General features: G+C 44.6%; 1 protein-coding gene across 5 annotated transcripts in view; it reads left to right on the forward strand.

Annotated features, from left to right (window-relative positions):
* The window catches only part of LOC141107557 (uncharacterized), a 122919-nt gene extending 103227 nt beyond the window's left edge, over positions 1-19692 (forward strand). For 4 of the 5 annotated variants that reach the window (XM_073598382.1, XM_073598384.1, XM_073598381.1 and 1 more), the window contains 4 exons: positions 10927-11082; positions 13246-13431; positions 16144-16228; positions 18895-19692. In XM_073598382.1, the coding sequence (XP_073454483.1) occupies positions 10927-11082; positions 13246-13431; positions 16144-16228; positions 18895-18916 (449 nt within the window). In that variant the 3' untranslated portion in view covers positions 18917-19692. The remainder of the gene's footprint in view (positions 1-10926; positions 11083-13245; positions 13432-16143; positions 16229-18894) is intronic. The other variant, XM_073598386.1, reaches the window with a different exon arrangement.
* The last annotated feature ends 6148 nt before the right edge of the window (positions 19693-25840 follow it).

Here is a 25840-nt window from a genome sequence, read left to right on the forward strand (position 1 = left end):
TCAGCACCCAGCTCAGCCACGCAGCAAGCTGCTGTGAGCCTGAGCCAGCCACTCCAGCCCCCTCCACAGTCTAGTGTTTCAGTGAGCACTGGGGGGGCAGAGCAGAGCCAGAGACTGACAGTCCCCAGTTCTCTGCTAAGGGAGCTCTGAGAACTGAGTGACTGGCTGTTTGATTGTTCGGTTCTCAGCCTTTGAGCGGGCAGGGGGCAGATGCAGCATCTACCTAGGCAAGTATGATTCATAAATAAACTTCCCATACTTCTCTTTTAATTACCCGACATCTCCTCTTTCCTGCTGCTATCTGGCCCACGTGACAATTAGGCCTCATTCACATGGAGCATATGCGTCCATGCCCAGTGTGATGGCCGTGTACCGCGTGGGGATACATGGTGTTCTGTGCATCCCTCTGTATGCAGTCCAGTCAAAGTCAATTGGGATGCAGCAGCTGCATGGACAATTGAATGCCAAAATTTGATACGCAGACAGGAAAGGATTGCATGTATCCAAATGCACAGTGTCTGCATTCGGATATGTGCACCCACTTCTATAGGTGAAGCTCTCTGGTGGATGCAGATGCAGCAAAAAGTGGCATAGCATACAGGACCTGTCTCAGTGCCTGTCTGAATGAGCCCTTAGGGGTATTTATCAAAACTAGAGCAGACAGAATTTGGAGCAGCCATGCATGTAACCAATCAGCTCATAGCTTTCATTTTTAAAGCTGAACAAGCTGAAGATAGAAGCTGTATGGTTGCCATGCGCAGCTGTTCCAAATTCTGACTGCACCAGGTCCCACCCCAATCCATACCAGGCCCTTATCTGAGCAGATCATGAAAGGGGTGATGAGTGAGCCCCCCCCCACCTCCTGAACCCTACCAGGCCACATACCCCCCACCCCAAAGCAACCCTGGGCTGTGGTTGTGGCGATCTGTGGGCAGGGGGCTTATCAGCATCTGGGGCGCCCAGATTCCCCCCCCCCCATGTGAATGAGTATATGCTACATATATGCTCATTAACCAAAAAGTGTCAAAAATAAATTAAAACAGTACACAGGTTTTTGACTAGTCCTTTATTAAAAAATTTTTAAAACAATGTCCCCCAATGTAGATCCATCATCAATCACGACGCACGCTGCACCATCGGACCCAAAAAAAGAAAAAAAAATTCCACTTACGAGGACAGTTGACCACCTAATGTCTGCTCTGAGGTTTGGCCGTTCTTAAGTAAATAGGTAAGGGGCGGGGCCACCTGGTGGCGTCACCTGGTGGCCCTGCCCCTTGTGATTTCACTGACCGGTGTATGCTGGGTTGGTAACATCACAAGGGAGTGGACGACCAGGTAATGTCACCAGGTGGCCCTGCCCCTTTTCTGTTTAAGAACTGTCACCCAGCGACCCAGCGGAGAAGGCATTCCACGGTCAGCCTTCGACAATTGCAGAGCTTCTTTTTTTGTGTCCGGAGGTGTGGCAGGCGTTTGTGATTGACGATTAATCTACATTGGGGACATTCTTTTTTTACATTTTTTTTAATAAAGGACTTGTCAAAAACCTGTGTACTGATTTTATTTGTTTTTGACACTTTATCACCTTACCTATTTAAGGGTGCTCGCTTGTCCCCCCCCCCTTTTCTGGCCTGCCAGGCTGCGTGCTCGAATAAGGGTCTGGTATGTATTTTGGGGGGGGGGGGGGCCAAGCCATTTTTTTTTTTTTTTTTTTTTTTTTTTTTAGCATGGGGTTCTCTATAAAATCAATACCAGACCCGAAATGCCTGGTATGGATTGGGGGGGACCCCCTTGTCATTTTTTTTTTTTCACTTTTTCAATTGTTGGCAATATTTTTTTCTTTTCATTCAGCTGTCAGCGGGGAAGCCTGTTGACAGTTGCTGACTCATCCATTGTTAAGGACGCGGCGGCCAGCTTCCGGCCCCACTCCTTAACAACCAGCTATTCACTGTACCCTGATTGGGCAAAGCTTTGCCTAATCAGGGCTTAGAATGCACTGTGCAGCGCGCAGCACATTGTGGGTGAACATCCCACCGAGCACCCTGCAAATTCGGGTGTTCATTAAAGGGGCAAACAGGCGATGTTCGGGCCGAACTTTTGCTTGGCCCTAACTGTTTGCCCAAGTCTAATTTCCAGGCAAATAACCAATCAGAGGTGCTCTCTCTCAAACTCCCTCAGTGCTAACAGGAAGAACTTTCTCAGGCAGTTGAAAAATATCCTCTCTCCACTTCTCCTACTGCACAGTGCATATTGGGATCTGTAGTTTGTTTCAATCATTTTTATTGAGTCATTGAAAGATAGTGTCACAAAGGAATATACATTTACTTTGTCTGTTATGACAATAAAACAAATTAACTTGCAAAACATTCTCCATTCACATATTAATCACCATCGTCACACAATGCATGTGAATAGGTAATAAGTAGATAATTCTTGCCTTTTATAGTGGTATTCAATTCTGTGCTTTAAAATGACATGAATCTGATCTAAGGGGATCACTGAGTGAGGGTGCCCACCCCCAGGCACCCCTTTAGGAGCACTCTGTGCCTGAAAAGGGGGTGAGTCCCCCCAACCCCGCCCCTCTCTTCACTGCTATATCATAAAATGTATCATTAGGGGGCAAGTACACTTAATGTAAGATAACAAATAAAAAGATGTAGCCTGTATGAACCTAAATGGTTAACAAGTAAGAGAATAGGATTTCCAAGTGGACCAATTGGTTTCAAATTTAGATATGTTACCATCTCTATTAGCCATAATTCTTTTGTATTCAGCTATCATATTTAATTTGGCTGTTATATCCCTTACTCTGGGAATGTCTGTGGATTTCCATCTGAACATAATTGCAGAGTGTGCTGCCAATAGTATATTGGTTGTTATAGATCTAACAGCAATAGGAAGGTTTGACACAATTATGCTGAGGATGGCCTGTTCAATATTCAGTTGAACATAAACACTCGTCACCTTTGAGATTAGTTTGAAGATATCTGTCCAGATATTGCGCAGATTGGGACATGACCATACCATGTGTGTCAAGGTTCCCACCTGTCGACAGCCTCTCCAACATAGGTTCGACTTGTCTTTTAAGAATTTAGCAACTATGTATGGAGCAAAATACCATCTCTGCGCAAGTTTCTGGGCTATCTCTTCATAATTTGAACACCTCGAGAATTGGAGGTTACATTTGATTGCATTTTTCCATTGGAGTTCTGAGAACTCTTTCCCCAACTCTTTTTCCCATTTTAGTAACGGTGTATACTTAGTAAATATATCATTAGAATTCAGTGTGTTGTATATTAGCATTATACCTTTCAATGTGGGGTTATAAGACTGGATAAAGTTCCATGCCTTTTCCATTATCGGTACATGGGTGGTTTTGGTACTCTGACAAAAGGAGGATATCTGCATGTATGTGAGGAATTCCGTGTCCGGAATTTGGTATTGTTCCTGTATAGCTGTAAAGGGTAGTCATTTATTATCCTTAATTATATCTGTTAAATTTATTATACCGTTCCCTATCCATGTATGCAGCCTTAGGTTGGGAATCGTCCACAAAAGAGATTCGAGAAGAATGGGAATCTTAGTGGTTGTATATTCTTCAGTTCCTGTTGGGCTTTAAGCAGTCCAAGCCTGGACTGCAGCTTGTATGGTAGGATGATCTGCTAATTCACCTTTTTTTGGTGACTTGGTGGCTAATAGTAGGGAGAGCGGGGATTTGTTGTTGAACCACATGTGTTCTAATTAACACCAGGGTTTTATGATTGGTTTCTGGAACCAAGTTTTGAGTTGATCTATAACCAATGCTATATAATAGTCTTTCAGCACAGGCAATCCCATACCCCCAACAGCCCTGTGCCTATTCTGTATGAGGGGAGAGCATATAGCTCTGCTCCCCGCCCATACAAATCTTGATAGTTGCTTCTGCATTGTTGTAAAAAAAGACACAGGTATAGGAATAGGTAATGCTCTATAGTAGTAGATCAGTTTTGGCAGTAGCAACATTTTATACGCCGCTAGACGTCCTGACCAGGTTAAGTAAAATTTTTGGATTCTAGAGAGTTCCTGTTGAAAGGTGTTGATGAGAGGTAAGTAATTAACGTGATATAATCTTGATAGGGGAGATGAAATCATTTGTCCAGGGGTATGGGAGGTTCTTTTTCAGGAGTAGGGATGAGCCGAACACCCCCCTGTTCGGTTCGCACCAGAACATGCGAACAGGAAAAAAATTCGTTCGAACACGCGAACGCCGTTAAAGTCTATGGGACACGAACATGAATAATCAAAAGTGCTAATTTTAAAGGCTAATATGCAAGTTATTGTCAATAAAAGTGTTTGGGGACCCGGATCCTCCCCCAGGGGACATGTATCAATGCAAAAAAAAGTTTTAAAAACGGCCGTTTTTTCAGGAGCAGTGATTTTAATAATGCTTAAAGTCAAACAATAAAAGTGTAATATCCCTTTAAATTTCGTACCTGGGGGGTGTCTATAGTATGCCTGTAAAGGGGCGCATGTTTCCCGTGTTTAGAACAGTCTGACAGCAAAATGACATTTTGAAGGAAAAAACACATTTAAAACTACCGCGGCTATTGCATTGCCGACAATACACATAGAAGTTCATTGATAAAAACGGCATGGGAATTCCCCACAGGGCAACCCCGAACCAAAATTAAAAAAAAAAAAATGATGTGGGAGTCCCCCTAAATTCCATACAAGGCCCTTCAGGTCTGGTATGGATATTAAGGGGAACCCCAGCCAAAATTTTAAAAAAAAATTGACGTGGGGTTCCCCCTAAATTCCATACCAGACCCTTCAGGTCTGGTATGGATTTTAAGGGGAACCCCGCGCCAAAAAAAAAAAACAAAACGGCGTGGGGTCCCCCCAAAAATCCATACCAGACCCTTATCCGAGCACGCAACCTGGCAGGCCGCAGGAAAAGAGGGGGGGACGAGAGTGCGGCCCCCCCCCCCTCCTGAACCGTACCAGGCCACATGCCCTCAACATTGGGAGGGTGCTTTGGGGTAGCCCCCCAAAACACCTTGTCCCCATGTTGATGAAGACAAGGGCCTCATCCCCACAACCCTGGCCGGTGGTTGTGGGGGTCTGCGGGCGGGGGGCTTATCGGAATCTGGAAGCCCCCTTTAACAAGGGGACCCCCAGATCCCGGCCCCCCCCCCTGTGTGAAATGGTAAGGGGGTACTTACCCCTACCATTTCACTAAAAAACTGTCAAAAATGTTAAAAATGACAAGAGACAGTTTTTGACAATTCCTTTATTTAAATGCTTCTTCTTTCTTCCTTCATCTTCTTCTTCTTCTGGTTCTTCTGGCTCTTCTGGTTCTTCCTCCGGCGTTCTCGTCCAGCATCTTCTCCGCGGCGTCTTCTATCTTCTTCTCCTCGGGCCGCTCCGCACCCATGGCATGGGGGGGGGGGAGGCTCCCGCTCTTCTCCATCTTCTTCTCTTCTTCATCTTCTTCTTCATCTTCTTCTTCTTCTTCTTCCTTCTTCTCTTCTTCATGTCTTCTCCGGGCCGCTCCGCAGCCATGCTGTGGCATGGAGGGAGGCTCCCGCTGTGTGACGGCGTCTCTTCGTCTGACGGTTCTTAAATAACGGGGGGCGGGGCCATCCGGTGACCCCGCCCCCCTCTGACGCACGGTGACTTGACGGGACTTCCCTGTGACGTCACGGGGAATGCCACAGGGAAGTCCCGTCATGTCACCGTGCGTCAGAGGGGGGCGGGGTCACCGGGTGGCCCCGCCCCCCGTTATTTAAGAACCGTCAGACGAAGAGACGCCGTCACACAGCGGGAGCCTCCCTCCATGCCACAGCATGGCTGCGGAGCGGCCCGGAGAAGACATGAAGAAGAGAAGAAGGAAGAAGAAGATGATGAAGAAGAAGATGAAGATGATGATGAAGAAGATGATGATGAAGAAGAAGAAGAAGATGAAGATGATGATGATGAAGAAGAAGATGAAGAAGATGATGATGATGATGATGATGAAGATGATGATGAAGAGAAGGAGATGAAGAGAAGAGCGGGAGCCTCCCCCCCAATGCCATGGGTGCGGAGCGGCCCGAGGAGAAGAAGATAGAAGACGCCGCGGAGAAGATGCTGGACGAGAACGCCGGAGGAAGAACCAGAAGAGCCAGAAGAACCAGAAGAAGAAGAAGATGAAGGAAGAAAGAAGAAGCATTTAAATAAAGGAATTGTCAAAAACTGTCTCTTGTCATTTTTAACATTTTTGACAGTTTTTTAGTGAAATGGTAGGGGTAAGTACCCCCTTACCATTTCACACAGGGGGGGGGCCGGGATCTGGGGGTCCCCTTGTTAAAGGGGGCTTCCAGATTCCGATAAGCCCCCCGCCCGCAGACCCCCACAACCACCGGCCAGGGTTGTGGGGATGAGGCCCTTGTCTTCATCAACATGGGGACAAGGTGTTTTGGGGGGCTACCCCAAAGCACCCTCCCAATGTTGAGGGCATGTGGCCTGGTACGGTTCAGGAGGGGGGGGGGCCGCACTCTCGTCCCCCCCTCTTTTCCTGCGGCGTGCTCAGATAAGGGTCTGGTATGGATTTTTGGGGGGACCCCACGCCGTTTTGTTTTTTTTTTTTTTGGCGCGGGGTTCCCCTTAAAATCCATACCAGATCTGAAGGGTCTGGTATGGAATTTAGGGGGAACCCCACGTCAATTTTTTTTTTTTTTAATTTTGGCTGGGGTTCCCCTTAATATCCATACCAGACCTGAAGGGCCTTGTATGGAATTTAGGGGGACCCCCACTTTTTTTTTTTTTTTATTTTGGTTCGGGGTTGCCCTGTGGGGAATTCCCATGCCGTTTTTATCAATGAACTTCTATGTGTATTGTCGGCAATGCAATAGCCGCGGGTAGTTTTAAATGAGTTTTTTCCTTCCAAATGTCATTTTGCTGTCAGACTGTTCTAAACACGGGAAACATGCGCCCCTTTACAGGCATACTATAGACACCCCCCAGGTACGAAATTTAAAGGGATATTACACTTTTATTGTTTGACTTTAAGCATTAATAAAATCACTGCTCCTGAAAAAACGTCCGTTTTTAAAACTTTTTTTTGCATTGATCCATGTCCCCTGGGGCAGGACCCGGGTCCCCAAACACTTTTTATGACAATAACTTGCATATAAGCCTTTAAAATTAGCACTTTTGATTTCTCCCATAGACTTTTAAAGGGTGTTCCGCGGCATTCGAATTTGCCGCGAACACCCCAAATTGTTCGCTGTTCGGCGAACTTGCGAACAGCCAATGTTCGAGTAGAACATGAGTTCGACTCGAACTCGAAGCTCATCCCTATTCAGGAGTACTTCCTTATTTGCGTGCATAGCTATTCCTAATATGTTTGACTTGGTGGAATTAACTTTGTAGAAAGATACTTTACCGAACATCTGCAATATGTCGTGGGCAGTGGCTAATGACTTGGTCGGTTTGGATAGAGATAGATTAACGTCATCAGCGAATAAGGATATTTTATGCTGACATTTGTGGGTAATTATGCCTTAAATGTTCGGATCTGATCTTATTTTTTCTGCAAGGGGTTCAATAATATGTGCAAAAATTAGAGGGGACAAGGGACACCCTTGTCTGGTCCCATTTGTTATTTGGCATGTTTTAGAGAACATTCCTTCTGTGAAGACAAATGCTGAGGGAGATGACTATAATGCCATTATCGCTTTTTGTATTGGGCCGGACAATCCAAATTTTTCCAAAACTTTGCTGAGATACCCCCAGTGCACTCTATTGAAAGCCTTCTCTGCATCCAAGGCAAGAAGCAGAGAAGGTTCTCCTTTCCTCTCCATCAAGTGGAGAAGATTGGCAATTCTACTGGTGACATCTGTGGTTTGGCGGCCCATCACAAATCCCACTTGGTCATAATTGATTAATTTAGGTAATAATTTCATTAGTCTATGTGCTATCAATTTGGCATACAATTTTTACATTTAATAGTGGGATTGGTCTAAAATTTTGCAGTAGGTTGGGTTCTAGGGAGAGTAATAATAGTGGCTGTTAGCATTTCTTGGGGGAAACTTGCAGTATCTCTTGCTGCTTCAAGGATTCGATGTAAGTGTGGTGATAGGATATGGCTAAACAGTTGATAATATTCAGAAGAATATCCGTCTGGCCCTGGAGATTTATTGTGGGGAAGGTTCTTAATTGCTGTTTCGATTTCCTGTACCGTGAGGGGTTGGTTCAAAATATGTAGGTCGGTTTGAGATAATGTAGGTAATTTCACTGAGGCTAGGAAATTTGTAGTGAAATCCTCATTAGGTTGAAAGGTATTAGATTAGGGTCATTTTTAAGGTTGTAAAGCTCCTCATAATAATCACTGAATGCATCTGTGATTTATTTGGGGTTTGTAACTTTTAATTTGGTTTTGGGATTCATAATGTATGGGATTTTTTGCTTAGCAATTCTTTCTTTTAGTTGGCTTGCTAATAGCTTCCCTGCTTTGTTTCTGCATCTATATGATTGTGCTTTCAAAAGAACGCATCTGATAGTCATGTTGGGCTACCATATGGGTTTGTAGTTCCTGTCTAGTAATGACTAGTGATTCCCTAGTCTTTTGTGTTGTATTCTGTTTTTTAAGTTGTTCTAAGTGGTGAATTTTAGTAAGTAATCCATTAAGTCGCTCTGAGCGTTGTCTTTTAACCTTTGCGCTTAACTGTATGAGTAGTCCCCTTATATACAATTTACGCATATTCCATAGCGTGAAGGGATCATCAACCTACGGGGCATTAATGTTGAAAAATTCTGTAAGTGCTTTGCCTATTTGGGCCGAGTGGATTGGTTGCGATAGAGTGTAAATGTCATTGCGCTATCTGTTTGCTTTGGTTGTGGTACAATGATCCCCCACACTAAGGGAGATTGGTGCGTGGTCTGACCACGTAATACAATGAATTTCGGATTTGACCACTTGCTGCAAAAGAAATTTGTCTGTTAGGAACAAGTCTATTGGAGAATATGTATGGTGAACGTTAGAGAAGAATGTAAAACCCTTCTCTGATGAGTTCTGACATCTCCATACATCATATAAACCTGAAGAAGAGATAAAGCTGTCCAGAGTTGCTCTACGCTGTTTGAGCCAAGTTTGGCTGGATAGATCCAAAGTGATCTTTGGTATGGTAGAAGTGTATCCTGAAAATAGTGTCCGTGGGCAGATGGGAAGCAATGTGCTTAGGTTTGGGCAGCCTATGGATCCTGTCTATTAGAAGGTCTTCCAGGGGTGCATCAGGGAGGACTGCTTTCATGACATCCGTAAAGTACTTTTTCAGGTCAGGGGGCTTCACTGTCTCAGGGATTCCTCTGATTTTAATGTAATTCCTCCTGGACCTGTCTTCTAAATCTGCTAATTTAATTTTCATTTGCATCATTTCATCATCCCTGTCGTTGTGAGCATCCACAAGTTCATTGAAGGTAGAGGCAAATTCCCCCATTTTCTCCTCCACATGTGAGACTCTTTCGTTAACAGTGGATATTTCACTTTTAAATTGTCTGGTCAAGGCGAGAATGTCAGCATGCAGTGTGGATCTTAGTTATACCAGCATGTCCTTAAGCATAGTGTCCATTACTGGCATGTTAGCTGTGGGAAAGTCAGTAATCGAGTCCTGTAATTCCCTGGAATCATCCAGAGATGACTCCAGGCTTGCCTCCAGTCCTTCTGCCATCGGGCTGTTCATCTTCTGCCTGCTTTTTGCCGGGCTAGATGATACAGATGGAGGTGTAGAGGTTTGTCCTCTCCCCAGGCTGCCGTTGTGGTGTCCTGTATGGGAGTGTGAGTCCGCGCTGCTCTGTGTGTGAGAGCTGCGTGAGCGATCCCTCTGCTTGCCGCCTCCATCTTGGTCCGCCTAACGGCGCTGTAATAGAAAGTAATTGGGTAGTTTACCCGGTTGTGAGCCCTCTTTTCGCTTGCGGAAAGGCATCCTGGTGTGTCCCCGCTCCAAGATGTGCATGTGGCGCTAAGAAACGAGGCTTCTAGTCGCTGTATTTTCCCCTATTGGCCCGTGGCGGAGAGGAGCTGTGCTAGTGAGCATCCATACTCTCCGCTGGCTAGCGACGCCCTCTGGGATCTGTAGTTTAACCATTATGGTGTAGCCATTAAATTCCTGCTGTCTCACACAACAACTCCTAGCATTCTCAGTACTCTGCATAGAAGTCTATGGGCTTGCTTGGCTTTTGCTCTCCCCCTGCTGGCCAGAGGCAGGTAATGCAGCATAACATTAATATTACAGTACAGGGAGAGAGGTAAAAAAAGTACAATTTCTGCTTCTCCATGTTGTTGCCTCACTCCCAGTTTCAGGCTCTGATCAGAGGTATAAACAGAGGTAAAAAAAAATTGAAAAATGTGTCTGTGCAACAAAAATAATAATAATGTTTTAAAATAAATACACCTAAGGAGAAGCAGGTAGGCATATAATAAGGGTATATGCAGCACTTCACTAGCAAAAACTTTTCCCAAAAAACTAAAATTATGAAAAATATGAACATAAATACATTTCATAAAAACAAATCAATAATCGAAAATAAAATTCTGCAAGAAAATGTCCAAAGTGCAACGTGCTCTAATAATGAAGGACACACATCTGGCTGCCCACAGTTAAGATGCCGGAACCAGATACCGATAAAGAAGTAGGCTCGGGTGAGGACAGAGCTGGATCCCTAGGCAGGTGAGTATCTGTTTATTAAAATCACTTAAAGTTTTTGCTGATTATGACTTTTCATTTTCACACATATGATTGAAGCTTCTCTTCAAATAAAAGTTAAAATTTTTGCATCATGGTTGACATCTGAAAAGTAAGCAAGCATTCAATAAACATGAACAAAAATATCCAAAAATGAGACAATGAATAAAGTACAGTAACCCACAGTGCACGCTGTTTTAATGGTTCCTAATCCCTCTATGTCTAGGTCTTCTGTGTCACCTGGATGATGCATGCCTGAAGAATCCATGTCACCCCAAGGCCACATGCATGACGAATCCCTTCTCTGGCAAGGCCATTTGCCATTGCCTGCCAGGCTACATCGGACCAACTTGTTCTAAAGACCTGGATGAATGCAGTTTAGGTGAGCAGCTGTATGAAGTCACATCAAAGATATTGCAGAACTGGGGAGAGTCTAGAGAAGAGCAACTACAAGAATAATAGCCATGGACTCAGCTATGAGGAAAGATTTTGTGAACTGAACGTTTTCTTCTTAAGGAGAGGCGATCACCATGTATAAATACATAAATAGTCCATATAGTAAAATTTGCACCAAGGTATTTACTTATAGGTCATTGAAAAAGATGAGGAGGCCTATCAGAGTGCCCCCTTATATCACACTATGAAGCAGAGTCTCCCCTTACATTAGAGTCTCCATCAAAGTCCTCCCTTATGTCAGAGTCATCTTCAGAGACTCTCCTTACATCAGGGTCCACATCAGAATACACACTTACATTAGAGTCCTCATAAGAATTCCCTATTACATCAGAATCCCCAGCACAGCCCCTCCTTACATCAGATTCTCATCAGAGTTCCCTCCTTACATCAGTTCCCCATCAGAATCCCCCCTTACATTAGAGTCCCCATTAGTGGTCTTCCTTACATCAGAATCCTTTTTTCTTTAGGGTTTCCATCAAAGCCCACCCTTACCCCACACATTTACAGCATGGCTGGCAGCTTGGAGAGAGAGGAACCTGATTGTATCAACAGGTGGAAGCGGAGTATGTCTGGACATCCATCCTCCTCCTCCTGTGAATGCTAGTACAATGAAGACTGGAGGTGGGGGGGGGTGTGGATGCTGTGGAGAAAAGAAGATAGTAGACTGACCTATAGACCTGTGTGGGACAAATAGAATCTTGCAGTGGGATGGATTTGGCCCATGGGCTGTAGTTTGGAGACCCCTGCCTTACGGGATGAGGCTAGAGTAAATTAGAGCATGCTTAATAAGGGCTCATTCATATTGGATCACAGTTCACTATAATAAAGACCAGATTATAACAAGATAAGTACACAGATCGTATATAAGGAAGCGAGCTTTAATGCCCACACAACACACATATGCGTCAATGGGTGAGCTCACTCACTGCGCTCTCCCAGTCAAAGATGGTTCCCATTCTATAGCAATAGGGACTAAGCAGGACTGGGCGGGACCGGCCCTGATCATGTGACTACTGTGATAGCCAATCACAGTGGTCACGTGATCGGGCAAACTTTCCCACCACCCAGGAGTAATGGGCTGGTTAAAAGTTCATTGGGCTGCTCGGAAAGGGTTAACTAAACACTCTACTGTATTACCCGTAAAAGCTCATTTAACCACTGGATGTGATTTTTACATTTATAGTTCTTCATGCTATTTTTCAGACAATTCCCTTTTTTGCTAATGTAGCGCCCCCCTAGATCTAATGAAGGCAAGAAGGGACCTCCAGAAGCAATGGGCGAACTAGCATTCACCCCAGGGCTGAGTCCATGGCTATAATGGGGAGTTTAGAACAGAAATTGGGCACCAGTCACTTTAGATATTTTTAAAGCTTTAATGTAGAACTTGAAAGGAGGTAGTAAGAGAGAGGATTAGGGAGGGTTTCAGATACCAGTAGAAGATCACTTACAGACTCCTTGGATCCAGAAAAAGAACAGCCTGTCAGTACCAGAACCTTTAAGCCGACCCGGCGATACTGTAAGCACGTTTTATATGTAGGTGCGTTCTCCAAAACGAGTCACTAGGCCCTCCTGAGAGACCAGCCTTCATCCTGGTTCTCCAGCAAGGGTCCCCCCGCTGGATCTTCTCTGCTTGAATTGGCTTCTTCCACACAGGCAAGACAGCCTAAGGACCACCTCAGGATTAGTAGGCCCCAGACAGGCTTCTGGGCCTACTTGCAGAGCTCACTTCAGCAGCATGTCCTCAGGCCAGGAGGGCCTGAGGTAAAAGAGCGAGCACATGGCCCTGCCCAAATAAATATCCTTTCCCCGAATGCACCAGCGGCTAAGAACCTCCTACTGGGCTGGCTGGAAGAAGAATAAATATTCATAGCTCAACCTAGTTGTAGTTCTCATACTGGCCTGTGGTATCAGTGACACCTACTGGCAACAGTGAGAAATGCACAACCTAATTGAGATTAGGGCAAGACCAGATAAACTGTATAATCAGTCTGAGCTGTCTACAGCTCAGCCAAAAACTAAATTTACATTAAGCCCCAGTTTAAGATCAGTGGGCTACACTAATTTTGTAAATTTGTGGGGGTTTTTTCAGGTCCCTCTCCCTGTGAACACCATGGACAGTGTGTAAACACCATGGGCTCCTTCCTGTGTCGCTGCCCCCTCGGATATACCGGCACTCACTGTGAGACAGACCAGAATGAGTGCCACTCCAATCCCTGCCTCAATGGAGCCTCGTGCCTGGACATGTTGGGTCGCTTCGAGTGTGAGTGCACACCAGGTAAGGAGGATCATATGGAGGTGCACCAGAAACAATATGCAACTCCTACTTGTTTTTTCATTCTCACAGGTGGTGTGTTCTACTGATTGTATATGTTGCATTGTACTGATCTGCACTGTAGAGTAGAAAGACACAAATTGACTGAGCAGTTGCAGCCTTAGAATGCAGGGTTGTTTTTTTCCGGAACTCACAAAAATGGTGCCGGCTTGTTTGGAAGAAAAGAAGATGGAAGCATGAAAACAAATATCTGACGCTAGGAGCTCTTTAGAAGAGGATGTTGTCTGGCTTGTCTGAGAGACCAAAGAACAGTTCATAAGCAGTCTTCCAGTCTAATGTCTCTGGGAACAGTAATATTGTATCTCTGCCAGCAACAAGGATGTCAGGAAATCATTTTTGTTATTGGCAGGTAAAGAAGATTACATAAACAATGATCTTACAGGATAAGTATACCTTTGTGATAAAAAACAGACTGACTGACAGCAGAAAAAGACCAAGTGGGCCTGGAGATTGCCCTTTTTTTTATATCTTTGTCTGAGAATAGACTTGGCATTTACCCATGTTTGCAGTCACTTAGGGATCTATTTATATAACATTTTCTGCATGAATGTCAAAAGCATTTGTGCAATTTGAGCAAAATGTCCCGTATTGTTTCTAAGAGATTAATGCCTGTATCGTCAGCTCCATCTAGTGGTGATATCGTTTTCTGATTATAGTATTTCAGAAAACGATACTGCATTTTGGCCAATAGATGGTGTTGACGATACAGGCATTAAAGTGGATGTAAACACGAAATGTTTTATTTTTTTTTATGTCATAATGTAGAGTATAAGATTTCCTATCATTTGAGCCCAGTCTTGCCACAAAGAGTTAATCCAGCTCTGAGCAATCCTCTTTTATTATTCAGTGAGATAAATCTTGACAAACAGAGAAAAATTTTGTCAAATCCTCCCCCTTGCTGTGAGTGACAGGTGATTTACATATCTTGTGCACTAGCCTAAGACATTCATTATTTTTTAATTCCCACCCCCCACTCCTTTCTTCAGCAGCTCTGCAAGGATTGGCTGTTCCACACCTCAGCATGATTTGGCATGCTGAAGTCATGTGGTTACTTTCCTGTCCTTTCACTGGATGTTCGAGATCATAGCAGAAGTTCAGTGTAAGAAACACACAGGAGAAAATGCATATTGACAAGGGGAGTGTAGAGGTGGGCGGGGAGCACTGCGCCCTGAGACCACCCAGTTGTGTGACATTAGCAAATTATTATTTACTAATGTCTTCCTGCTTCTCTTCTCGGCCAATCAGGAAGCTGCTAGTGAGGGGGGCAGGTTTGTTTGCCGCCTGCCCCCCAAAATATTGAGCACCAGCCGCCACTGCTCAGAAGGGATTTTGGTCCACTCTTCTGTACAGATCTTCTCTAAATCCTTAAGGTTTCTTGGCTGTCGCTTGACAACTCAAAGTTTCAGCTCCCTCTATAAATTTTCTATAGTATTAAGGTCTGGAGATTGGCTAGGCCACTCCATGACCTTGATGTGCTTCTTCTCGAGCCACTCCTTCGTTGCCTTGGCGGTATGTTTTGTGTCATTGTCATGCTGAAAGACCCATCCACGACCCATCTTCAGTGTTCTGGCTGAAGGAAGAAGGTTCTCATCCAAGATTTTATAAATACATGGCCCCGTCCATTGGACCCCCCATGTGGCAAAGTCTGCCTGTACCCTTAGCAGAGAAACAGCCCCAAAGCATAATGTTTCCACCTCCCTGCTTGACTGTAGGGATGGTGTTCTTAAGGTCATAGTCAGCATTTATCTTGCTCCAAACACGGCGAGTTGAGTCAATGCCAAAGAGATCAATTTTGGTCTCATCTGACCACAGCACTTTCTCCTAATCCTTCTCTAAATAATTTAGATGTTTATTGGCAAACTTCAGATGGGCCTGTACATGTGCCTTCCTGAGGAGGGGGACCTTGCCAGCGCTGCAGGACTTCAATCCATGGCGGCGTAATGTGTTACCAATGGTTTGTTTGGCGACTGTGGTCCCAACTGCCTTGAGATCATTCCATGCTCCTCCTGTGTAGTTCTGGGCTGATCCCTCACTTTTTTCATGATCATCCTTACCCCATGAGGCAAAATCTTGCATGGAGCTCCAGACCAAGGGCCACTGATGGTTATTTTGTATTTCTTCCATTTGCGAATAATCGTTCCAACAGTTGTCTCCTTCTGAACAAGCTTTTTCCTGATGTCTTGTAGCCAATTACAGCCTTGTACAGGTTTACAATCTTGTCCCTGACCTCCTTTGACAGCTCTTTGGTCTTACTCATGATGGTTAGGTTTAAATGGAAGAAAGAGACTCTGTGGACAGATGTCTTTTATACACATAACGAATTGGCATTAGGAGCACCTTCTTAAATTGACAGGACTAATCTGTGTACCACATGAGCTCATATTGTAGCCAGTCTGTGGGAGCCAGAATTATTGTTGGTTGGTAGGGGATCAAATACTTATTTTACTCACTGAACTGCAACTCAATTTATAACATTTGTATCATGTGTTTTTTTCTGGTTGATATTCTGGCTCTATCATTTAAAATACACCTATGATAAAAATGATAGACCCTTCATTTCTAAGTGGGCAAACTTACAAAATCTGCAGGAAATCAAATAATTTTTTTCCCCACTGTATATAACGGAGAAACGTTTTCTTTGTTTTTCTTCTCCAGGATTTGAGGGAGTTCTCTGTGAACGGAAAATAAGAAGGAAAGTGCACTCATCTGTTAAATTATTTTCACTAATCGTGTCCCCCAGGTGAGTATTCCATCAGTTCTTTCTTAACCCTCTTTTTTTTAAATTACAAATATGTTATACTTACCTGCTCCGTGTAGTGGTTTTGCACAAAGAAGCCCCGATCCTCCTCTTCTCAGGTCCTCACTGGCGCTCCTCCCCCCTGCCAAGTGGCAAGGGTACGCTTCCGAGCCTCACTTTGTGTGTCCATAAAACACACCAAGCCTGGCTCAGCCCTGCCCCCCATTCCTCCTCAATGGCTGTGATTGACAGCAGCGGGAGGCATGCTGTTTCTGAGCCAATGAAGAGGGAGGGAGCCCAGAGAGCCTCTGCTCTCATGCACATTGATGGACCGAGAATAGGCTCAGGTAAGTATAGGGGGTGGAGAACTGGATATTAATGCAGAGAATGCAATTAAGGTAAAAAACCTTCAACCTTAAGGGCTCTTCCACACGGGTGGTCTGCCCGACGCACTCTGCTCTGCTCAGCGGGTGATCAATCCGCTGATCCCCGCTGAGCAGGTTGATGACAGGTCTTTCTCCGCTCACTGTGCTGAGATGGACCTGTCAGAGCCCCGCTCTACCCCCTCTATGGGGAGATCAGATGAAAACAGGCTTTTCATCCGATCCAATCCGATCCGCTAGATGGATGGAAAATAGGGTCTCCATCCATCTGGATTTCACAAGCAGGATCGGATATCGGCGGGTTCAGCGGACATGTTACCACTGACATCCGCCGCTCCATAGAGGAGAATGGAGCGTCCGATCAGGTCCACCTGAAAAACTGACAGGCGGACCTGATCGCAAAGCCCGTGTGAAAGGGGCCTTAGATCCACTTTTAATCCACTGAATACATGGTGATTTGAAAAAGGTATGTAAAGTCTTGTTAATTAGCCACAGCCTGAGTAGAAAAGTCTGTCCCTTGCCAGCATTCTGCAGAGAAGGACCCTTGCTCGCTGTGTGGAAGCAGTTGTCTCTCTAAAGAGGTCTGACACTGCCTATTCTGAGTCAAACTTATAATTCTGCAATCAGCAAAGCTCATGCACTCTGCTGATTGTAGAGCTGTAGCTCTGATTCAGAAGGGGACGTGTTGGACTTCTTTTGAGTGTGAGCATTTTCAGGTGGTTTTGGAGCTTTTTTGTGCTTTTGAATGTGGAGTTCATTTACTAAAACTGGGGAATGCAAAATCTGGTGCAGCTCTTCATAGAAACCCATCAGCTCCCAGGATTTATTGTTAAAGCTTCATTTAAAAAGCTGAAGTTATAAGCTGAGTGGCTACCATGCACAGCTGCACCAGATTTTGCACGCTCTAGTTTTAGTAAATCAACGCCATGGGCTTTTCAGGTGTTTTCAGGCTTAAGCATTTTTTTTTTTTTTTTTATAGCCAATGGAAAGCTAGTTACTAGGGCAAGAAATCGAGTGAAAAATAAATTTTCAGGCACTCTTATTCTGTAAGGGCCAAGAATACATGACTCTGCCCCAAAGAAACTCATGTACTTTTTTGAACTTCGATCGACAAGCTTCATGCCACACGACACTCAGGTGTGAATGGGCACCATTGAGTATAATAGGAATCTTGATATTGAGCATTTAAAATCCTTTGGAAAGCTCACTTCAGAGATAGGCCTGGAGCTGGAGGTGCAGCTTAAGTGGAAGGCTGACATGACTAGGTTTGCAGTTAGGCTGGGGTTTAGAGAGGGTTAAAAACCGAGAGGCTTCAAGTTACAGGGTCTTACCTAATTGGATAGAGCAGGGGTGGGACCATAGTGGTCTTAGAAGGGGTTGTCCGTTTGCCTCATGGCCAGTTGGAGCAGGAACAGGGACAGACGAGCTTCTCCCTCCCTCCTTACGTTTTGAGCACTTTGGCCTTCTTTCTTCACTTTTTCTTTGGGACTTCTTGTTTGTTCTTATGTTTTGAGGAGCTCTGTTGTTGATGGTGGAGGCTCATCGACACTACGTGATGAGTTCAGAAAAAATGTTATTTCCTCAACTATATTGTCATAGCAGCTGACAGGGGTCTCAGGGGTCTTTGAAGGCAGGAGATGGTTGTTAAAATGTGGACAATAATGGTTTGGGCTCATCGCAGGTATGGTTGAACCTTCCCTATTTAAGGTGGGGCAGTAAGGTACTAATGGTTATATGGCTGTATCAAGGATAAATGGATAGTTAAATTGTCTTTGAGTCAGTGCAGTTGCGGCTGAGGGCCTTGAAGTAGAATTGTGGTGGATACAGCCGGTTGGTTAAATAAAGGTGCTTTCAAAAACCGTAGACCAGAAAAGTAGGTCAATCATTGTTAGGATTGTTGTAAGAAATTTTCATAATGAAAATGGATTTAGTAAAGGTTCTATTTTTGTAATGTTTTGTATTTGTGATTTAATAAATGGCTGCTATGGCCTTTTCAACCCCAGAAAGTAACGTTTCCATTTGACCGTTTTTTTGGGTAAGGGTAATTTAGTTGGGTGGGGTACGTATTAGGGTCATGACAGCCATAATACAAAGCAATACCTTAGTCAAGATTGCTGATGTGTGAATGTAGTCGCTAAAGAGGCCACTGCTTCAACACAGAGACCAAGGTTATTAGTTAGTAGCTATAGATATCAGCTTCATATTTGCTCCATAGATCATAATCAGTGCATGACTTACATCTGTCATCTTCTCGCTAATACCATCTTTTATTGCTCTCCTCCTCAGGGTTTCAGGGCTGAAGATGTAAAACTGATGAGGACAAATGTTCCAGCTCACCTGGTTTCTTTACCTGTGAATGCTTAAGTGGATTCATGGGCCAACTGTGTGAGGAAGACTTGTATTGCCAACTTCCCACAAATGTTTTTAATTAGCAAAACATGACCATTTTACTGACGGAGCAAATTTTTTACTAACATCCTAAAATATGACAAAAACTCCTTTTATAACCTAAGAAAATCGATATTTAAATTCTATAAACAATATGTAAACATTAACAATACTCATAACAAGTAATCTTCCCGGCTTTCCAATTAAAAACTCAAAACAGAGCCTCAAAGTGTGAGTATGACGAGGATTATGAAAGGCCCGGGGCACCCTGGGATAAAACAGAAAAATAGGCTCTGCGGTGTGAAAATGGTATGTATGGCCAGATTCTGCCTAGTCCCTTTATACGCTGCACACATAAACAGTCTTTGTACACACAAAATACTCTTAACCACTTGGCCTCTGAAAGGTTTTACCCCCTTCATGACCAGGCCGTTTTTTGCTATTCAGGACTGTGCTACTTTAACTGACAATTACGTGGCCGTGCATTGCTGTACCCAAAATAAATTTATAAAATTTTTTTCACACAAATAGAGCTTTCTTTTGATGGTATTTGATCACCACTGGGTTCTTTATTTTATGCAATATAAATGAAAAAAGACCAAAAATTTTGAAAAAAAAACAATATTTTCTCATTTCTGTTATAAACCTTATCCAATAAAAAAATCTAATTTCTTAATAAATTTAGATCAAAATGTGTTCTCCTGCATGTCTTTGGTAAAAAAAAAAAAAAAATCCCAATAAGTGTATATTAATTGATTTGTGGGAAAGGTGTAGCGTCTACAAACTATGGTGTATACGTATGTAGCACTAACTCTCGGTAGAGCTGCTGATTTAAGCGAGTCTGTTACCTTTACTCTCCTTCCCTTGTGTCACCGTCACCAGGTCTAGGGTTCCGTTGAGTTTACCTCTGGATGACACACACACCAACACTGGAGTACGTTTTCAATGCTTTATTAAACAATTTCTTAGGAAGTAGCAGGAAAGAGGCGGAAAGCCAACTGCAGAAGAAACTCAAATATTTTCCGGTAGGGTTCTTTAACGAATGTCCTGGTAGGATTCAGATATTATATGGAATGCGCTCCCCTCGTGGGACACACTCCTTGCTCGCCTGGATAGGCCAGTACACAGCACGAATAAAAGTCTCTGCCACAGACTTGTTTTGGGAACAAACCTGTACGATCCTCTGCCACAGGATGTATCGGTTTTCTGCAATGAACGTCAGTCACAGTGTCTGAACCTTTAAGCCAACCCGGCAACACTTTGCTGTATGGTTCCTTTTAGGATACGTCCTCCAACCGAGTCACCAGGCCCCTCTCCAGACCAGCATTCTGCGTGATCCTTCCATGACGGGTCTTCCCCTGGGATCTCCTCGGTTGTCCAGCTTTTTCACTCTGGATAGACAGCTCAGGACCATTCCTCGGCCGCTGTGGTAGGCCCCAGACAAGCCTCTGGACCCACCCCTGCGCCGCTGTATCGTGGGGCTCCGGAACGGAGGACCACGAGGTAGCTCCTTAACGCATACCTGTCGGCCAGGAGGGCCAGCAGGTGGCTGTAAAACGAACCCCAAAATATGGCGTCTGTCCCATAAATACCCTCGCCCAGAATGCAACTTGGAGGACCACCCCCACCGAGTTGTCTCCGGGACAGAAGAGCATCCATACGCTTCAACACGTTGCATTTCCAACACTAACCAGTGGTAATAGCGACACCCACCGGTCAGCACGGAAACACACACAACGTCAGCCAAGCTGCAACAGAGGCAAACTTAACCTTCCTAACGAACAAGTTACTGAATTTACCTAACATGCGGTAGATTGCAAATCTACCAGCGCTACACGTATACTGGAATTTACACAGCTATAGATGCTATACTGTAATGGCAGTGATCAGCGACTTAGTGTAATTGTGGGGTGGCGGGCACAATAGACCCTTGCTGGGAGGTACACTAGCTGACACTGATATCAATAGTGACACTAATACAGTGATCAGTTTAATACTATACACTGACACTGTGCTAATAACACTGGATGGGAAAGGGGTAACCTCTAGGGGCAATCAAAGGGATAACTGTGTGCCTAACAAGTATAACATGTGTAATACGTGCTGCTTTTACTTTGCTATCTGTATGATTTTTCTCCCTGCTTTGCAGGGAGAAGAAACAGCCAGATCGCTGTTCACAGTACAGTAAACACAGAACTGTGCGTGTGATTGGCCACAGCCGATCAGCTTACTGCAGCCAAAATCATTGGCGGAAATCAGCCTGTAAACCCGTGCTGGGTTGTCAGCAGGAGGCGCACATGCGCGCCCTGAACCCAGCAACAAGGCTGCAATGTACAAGTACGTCGCCCGGCCTGGAGCTCACAGTACGACTACTGTTGGCGGGCGAGAAGTAGTTATATTGGAAGTCCATGCTAAAACTAACATCTCTGCATCTATAGCCACCAACATTGTAACACCTATCTAGCCCTGTAAAGAAAAAATCAGTATACATACCTTTTCTGCCTGTTCTTCAGTGGGGGAAGCTCTGCTGAGTACACGTCTGACAACGGCTGTGAAATTAATGTGGGATGATGTCACTCATAGAGTTTCTATGGGGCTTCCATTGTCGGACGTGTCCTTTGCACCCGCCTACACAGTAAAGCCACGGCTGACAGCTCAACGTGGGATCAGAGCTTCCGTCGCTGGAGATCGGGTCGGTATGTATGTGTAAGGTATGTATACTGATTTTTTCTTTACAGAGCTAGATAGGTTAGTGTTAGAATGTTGGTGGCTATAGATGCAGGGATTTTAGTTTTAGCATGAACTTCCACTTTAATTACTGTAACACAACTGACAGTCTCACAAGCACACATTAACCTCAGGACAAAGAATTTATTTATATATATATATATATATATATATATATATATATATATATATACACACAGTATCTCACAAAAGTGGGTACACCCTTCACATTTTTGTAAATATTTTATTATATCTTTTAATGTGACAACACTGAAGAAATGACACTTTGCTACAATGTAAAGTATTGAGTGTACAGCTTGTATAACAGTGTAAATTTGCTGTCGCCTCAAAATAACTCAACACACAGCCATTAATGTCTAAACCGCTGGCAACAAACATGAGTACACCCCTAAGTGAAAATGTCCAAATTCGGCCCAATTAGCCATTTTCCCCCCCCGGTGTCATGTGATTCATTAGTGTTACAAGCTCTCAGGTGCGAATGGGGAACAGGTATGTTAAATTTGGTGTTATCGCTCTCACTCTCTCATACTGGTCACTGGAAGTTCAACATGGCACCTCATGGCAAAGAACTCTCTGAGGATCTGAAAAAAGAAATGTTGCTCTACATAAAGATGGCCTAGGCTATATGAAGATTGCCAAGACCCTGAAACTAAGCTGCATCAAGGTGGGCAAAACCATACAGCGGTTTAACAGGACAGATTACACTCAGAACAGACCTCGCCATGGTCGACCAAAGAAGTTGAGTGCACATGCTCAGCATCATATCCAGAGTGTCATGGTTATGCAATAGAGTTTGTCTGTCAGCTTACCTGTCACCATGTGTTCATCTCTAGAGACCAGCCGACTCACCTGACTGCTTTTATAATCTCTCCTCTAGCATGGCTCCACCCCAGCTCCTATCAGAGAACTCTATATTAACCTCTGCACTGCAGGCCAGCCCTGCTGATCAACCTTTGTGTGTTTGGCTTCCTGTTTCCTGCTTGCCGTGTGCTCTACGTTTGTTTCTGTTACCGACCTTGGCGTGTTCTCAACTATTCCTGTCTGCTCGTGACCCTGACCTTTTGGCGTGTCCCCGACTTTCCCTGTTTGCCTGTGACCCTGAACCTTTGGCGTGAACTCTGTTGTCCTTGTCTGCTTGTGGCCCCGACCTTGGCTTATCCCTTTACTATCCCTATCCTGCTGTTGTCTACTGTGTGCGGGAGCTGGGGGACCCTGGGGGTCGCGACCTGGAGCCAGTTGCAGCCCAGTCCATCCTTACCACAAGAGGCTCTGGTGAGCACCTGCTGGCCCTTAGACTCCACACCCTAGGGGATCTTACGCTCTAACCCTCGGTGGGATCCGTGTTGGTGTTCCAGTGACCCTGCCTTCCTTACCACCTTGACTCCCATCCGAAGCAGTCAGCTGTAGGGTCCACTACCTTGTGGTGCACTCCTGATCCAACGGTGTGCATGTGTCACCTAGCCTCAAGGTGACCTGACACAGAGGAAAATATTTACAAAAATGTGAGGGGTGTACTCACTTTTGTGAGATACTGTATATATATATCCATAACTGACAGCTGCAGGTACCCAAGGGAAGAGAGGGGGCCCTTCCTATCCTGAATGAACACAGTTGTAGGAAGGTGCCTAGACGAATTGTGTACAGAATAAAGTTTCTTTTACGTTTGGTCACCTGTTATATCTGTTGTTACTGTGTGTATTTTTTATATATGCAAGTTGTAGTGAGTAAGCAGGTTGCCCAAAAATTAGAAAGGAGTTAAGATTGCTAACTCCTGGGTGTTCATGGTCCTGCCCCTTGTGCTGACCCATAAATACAAGGGGAGGTAACCTTTGGGTTAGTCTTCCACATGGGAACTAGCTGAAAGCTCTGCTGCAAGATGTAGCTCTTTTAAGAAACATATGACCACCGTCTTCGTGTACCCAGTTGGGGTACTGGAACCAGAACATGGACCTTAGACGAGGACTCTCTCTTGCATAGAGGTATGACATGGGCAACCTGAATTAGCTGAGTTAGCTAGAATGAACTGGAACTGTATCTATGTGATCTGTTGATACTGTACTTGCAAGAAGCTTCAGTAAATGTTCAAGTATGCAAATGCCTGCTCTGAAGTTATTACCAAAAGGAGTGCATGTGTGACAGGTGTATCAAAAGAACAGGGCTTATAACAGGAGATATGTGCTACTAAAGGTCTACAAGTGGAGGATGCCACAGTTACTGATCGCCATTGCCACAAGTAACCAATAGTGTGTTTGGTGCTCAAGCCGCCAGCCTGCATGTGTATAGTGTGAGTTGTGAGGATGACAGTGTGCTCTGGTAGTGAGGGGATTTCTGAGTGCAACTTTCTCTGTAGCGGCTAGCGCCCCTGTGTGTCTGGGACCAGACCTGCATCATGGAGCCCCTATGTATCTAGCTGTATGTAACGGAGGAAGGACGCATGAAGAGGATTCTCGAGACTTGGCTTGATTCTAGTAGCATGTCTTCGGGAGTGAGGTGACATCAAAGCTGGGCTACAGAGCAGGATACAGGCTCTGTGGTAACCCCCCAAAAGTGCTACACCATGAAAGAAAGACTGTGTACAGTTAGTCAAACGTAACGTCACTGTGAAGTGAAAGAGAGAGGTAATTGTGCCATGAAGTGTGCTCGCTTCTAAGTTTGAGTGCTGCCTTAATGCAGATTTCCGATGACCATGACCTCTGCCTACACTGTTGAGCATTGGTAAAAGAAGTTTCCAGTGTTCCCCTATAGGGCAACTTAAGCCCTGCGCATTAGTGATAGATACCGATCACATGTGTGTTTATTCATAAATAAATCATAGTAAACTGTGTTTAAAGCCCCTGTACAGAGCACCTCCTGTTCATTCATCTGAAGTGCACCTGAGGATGTAGAGAAAGGACTGGGGATCTTTGTCCTCAATTTCTTTCTGTTATGAATTAGTGTGTTATACTGTTTTCCATCCAGTAGGGGGAAGCATTGTAAATATGTTCACTTCTTTATTGTTCTGGTATAGCTATGTATTATTAGCATCTATGGTTCCTGTATGTCTGTGTTGGATTAAGTAAAGAAGGCCTTTTGAATGCCGGTCCATGTCTATGGCTCAAATTCATTTTAAATACACAAAACTGGCAACGAGGATGGGAATTCAGTGAATGGACACTGCAGAAACATAGGTAATCAGCTTGAGTGAAGAATCGAAACTTGTGTTTTAGAAAGACATCTATAAATATCCCCAGCATGGCTTCTCTGGGACACATGGAGGAATTTGATGTGGCTAATCCAGGGGTAGGCAACCCCCGGCACGGGTGCCGCAAGCAGCACTTGAAGCCTCTTTTGCCGACACTCGACTCCCTCCTCATCAGCAGAGCAGTGCAGGGAAGTGTCAGTGAGACACTAATGCATAACAATTTAAGAATTCCCCACGCCGCACCAGCACTGAGGGGGATGCACTGTGCCCCCACACATTGTAAAAGATGGCAAACATTGATTGGTTCCATAACTTTGCTGTAGCTGCGATTGATAGCTTTTCTGATGGGGAAGAGATTGGGTGCAGTTCTGCTGGGGGGGGGGGGGGGGCGGTGGGTGGTCCCTGTTTCCAGAAGGATGGATGAGGACTGTCATTGGTCACTGCTAAAGCCAGTCATAGTCCTGCTAGCCCCGTCCACCATCTGCAGGAAGATGGCTCGCTTGGTTGCCACTACCAATCTCAGAAAGAAGGGATTTCACTGTGATTGAGAAAACCCCAATCAGGTGACAGTTTGTAGAATTACTGTTGATCTTCTGGGAACTTTGTTGAAATTGTTCCTGAACCTTTGCATCACTTACTACTGAACCCCTCTGCATTCTGTGTCCCTTTAAGCCACAGCCAGTATTCAGCGCAATGAAAATCACACCCAACCACTTTTTCTCAGCTGCGGGGGCCCAACTTATGATCCTGCACACAGGTCCACTGTTTTCAGAAAATACTCCTGACCTGAGCTCATCATTGCTCATCCATTCCAGATGCTTGTATGTTACATCAAATACATCACATACATCACATAAAAGCAAGTGGGCTGGATGCGAGCGGTGGATCAGCAGGATGAGTGTGCCAGGACAGGTA

This window comes from Aquarana catesbeiana, linkage group LG09, assembly GCF_042186555.1.
Source record: "Aquarana catesbeiana isolate 2022-GZ linkage group LG09, ASM4218655v1, whole genome shotgun sequence".
NCBI lineage: Eukaryota > Metazoa > Chordata > Amphibia > Anura > Ranidae > Aquarana > Aquarana catesbeiana.